Source organism: Vanacampus margaritifer, chromosome 14 (assembly GCF_051991255.1).
Source record: "Vanacampus margaritifer isolate UIUO_Vmar chromosome 14, RoL_Vmar_1.0, whole genome shotgun sequence".
In the NCBI taxonomy this organism is placed as follows: Eukaryota; Metazoa; Chordata; class Actinopteri; order Syngnathiformes; family Syngnathidae; genus Vanacampus; species Vanacampus margaritifer.
This window is the reverse complement of record NC_135445.1, coordinates 13,022,552-13,025,182: the sequence shown is the minus strand read 5'-3', so window position 1 is coordinate 13,025,182 and position 2,631 is coordinate 13,022,552. Positions and strand designations below refer to the sequence as shown.

The window sequence follows — 2,631 nt, the reverse complement described above, 5'->3', positions numbered from 1 at the left end:
CCAATAAAAAATACAGTGGTGGAAAGAAATCAAGTACAAATACTAGGTTACCATACTAAAGGTATTTGTACTTGAGTATTGTGTTACATTACATTTGAAGAGTTATCTGTATTTTCTACTCCTTACTTTGTCAACATAGCCCCCCCCCCCCCCCCAACAGCCAGAGGTGACGGCATTATGTAAAATAAAAAAAATAAAAATAAAAAGATATAAAGAGGCTAAGTCAACTGCAGTTGAGATCTTGTGGACAGAAAAAGCATGGACAGCAGCAACATGGAGGAACTCTGGAGCATTAATGGCTTGTAACAAATTGTTTAGGAGCGACTGTGATGTGTCAAATCTGAAAAACATGAATCAGATGTATTTTTTCCCGTTGTTACATTAGCTAATTTTTTGTTAATCCGGTCACAACACGGCAATAGGAACACTGTTTTGATAGCATAAAACGCTAGCTAGCTCTTGGTTGGAGAAAAACAAAACAAAACATGTGACGTGATAATGAAAGAGGGAAACTAGATTGAATGAAAAAAGCTTTTTTTTTCTCACTGAAGTTATCCAAATGATAGTTAAAAATGACAAAATTCATTTTTGTACATTTCAGAGTCTGAATCATACTTCTACTTTTACCAAAGTCTTTTCTTTTTTTACACAAGTATCTGTGCGAGTATGACTTCATTCTTCGGTTTAAAAAAAAAGAGAGATAGAGAGAGAGAGAGAGAGAACCCGAGCCTTTTTGGAGATACATTCCACAAGGTCTACTTCACGTTTGGTCCCTTAAAAGTTCTTCAAAAGTCAGTAGTCCACAGAGTCGACAATCCATAAGTAAGCACCGAGTAATGATGGCGTCCTTCAGGCGCGCTAGACCTTGGTGGCCAGCGACTGGGCCTCCGTCTTCTGGGATGACAAGGAGCCGGCGGGGCTGGCGTGCAACGACTTCTTGAGGTGGAGCAAGCACAGGCACTGCGACCTGAAACGCAGGTCGAAGAAGGCGTAGAGGAAAGGGTTGAGGCAGCTGTTGACGTACGCCAGGCAGGTGGCGTACGGGTGGGCCAGCAGCAGGAAGCGCAAGAAAGCGCAGGTGGCCGGGAACAGATCCAGGTAGGAGAGGGCGTCGGCGCTTTTCACCACGTGGAAGGGGATCCAGCAGGCGGCAAAGACCACCACCAGCGTGGTGATGATCTTCAGGAGCCGCCGCTTGCGTTGGTCCTCCTTGCGCAGGGTGTTGAAGTGGCGTGTGACGGTGCAGCCGATGAACCCGTAGCACACCATCATGGCCAGGAAGGGCAGCAGGAACCCCAGGGCGGACGAGGAAATGCTCAACCCGGCGATCCACAGGTTCTCCTGATGCTTGTTGCTCACCACCAGACCGAAATCCATGGCGCAGGACGTGCGGTTGCTGCCCAGGTCGTGCCGGGTGGTGCGGAAGACCAAGGTCGGCGCGGCCAGGAGGCCTGACAGCGTCCAGATGGCGGCGAGGGAGGCGCGCATGTGGCCGCGGGTGCGCAGCTGAGCGCTGGACAGCGAGTGCACGATGGCCAGGTAGCGGTCAAAGCTCATGCAGGTGAGGAGGAAGACGCTGGCGTACATGTTGAGGAGCACCACGTAGCTGCTGATCTTGCACAGGGCCACCCCGAAAGGCCAGTGGTAGCCCATGGCCGTGTAGACCGCCCACAGGGGCAGCGTCACCACGAAGGTCAGGTCGGCCAGGGCCAGGTTGCCGATGTAGACGTCGGCCGCGCGCCGCTTCCCCTGCGCCCGCCACACGGTGAAGATGACCACGCCGTTGCCCGACAGGCCCAGGATGAAGATGAGCATGTAGAGCACCGGGATGACCGAGTAGGACGGCGTCCACTCGGAGTAGTCGCACATGGTGGAGTTCTCCAGCTCCTCGTAGTCCTCGTAGTAGTCGTACGGATTCTCTGTGGGCTCCATGGTTTTTGCCGCTGGAGTGACTTGCCGCCTGTGTGATCTGCCCGCTCTTATATACGAGGCAACCGCCCACCCGCCCCCCTCGGAGCCGTGAACCCTCCCAGGATGCGACCCCCCTCCGGCATAACACAACCTCCCACTCTCAGTGGAAACACGCCCACTCATTTGTAGCTCACTGAAACATGGCAAATTATGTCATTGCATTTACCAGTAAAGTAGAAAGTATAGATAAATAGATAGACACAGCTAGATCAATTTTTTTTTAAATTTATTGATTCAGACTTTATTTAACTAGATAAAAACCCATTAAGATCAAGATCTCTTTTAAAAGGGTGACCTGGCCAAGAGAAATAAAATAAAAATACATTTTGTTATAAATTACACTACCCAGGACTTAAAAAAATTATATAATTTTATTCAGATTATTTATTTATATACAGTTTAAGCTTTGTTGATTGCATTTATCACTAAAAATTTGTATATATGAATGCACTGTAATGAATATATTTTTGTATATGTATACCGACCTGTAGATATTTGTGTGAAGGACTTATGCCACACTGATGAACACATAAACAGCTTTTCTTTTTTTTCCCAGATTTACTGATGCTGATGTGTTTTTATTTTTGGAGAATATGAAAACTGGTACCACTTTGTAAAGCCTCGAAAAACCATATCAGCATCAGTAAATCTGAAGGAAAA

General features: G+C 47.5%; 1 protein-coding gene across 1 annotated transcript; it reads right to left on the bottom strand.

Moving 5' to 3' along the window:
- Positions 1-739: 739 nt before the first annotated feature.
- On the bottom strand, positions 740-1,935 carry LOC144033924 (apelin receptor B-like). The gene has a single exon (XM_077542344.1). It carries the CDS (start codon positions 1,930-1,932, stop codon positions 859-861), a length of 1,074 nt encoding a protein of 357 aa, XP_077398470.1. The 5' UTR covers positions 1,933-1,935; the 3' UTR covers positions 740-858.
- Between the last annotated feature and the right edge of the window lie 696 nt (positions 1,936-2,631).

Excerpts from the sequence above, each read along its gene's own strand:
- LOC144033924 (XM_077542344.1), bottom strand. The coding sequence starts at position 1,932 with ATGGAGCCCACAGAGAATCCGTACGACTACTACGAGGACTACGAGGAG.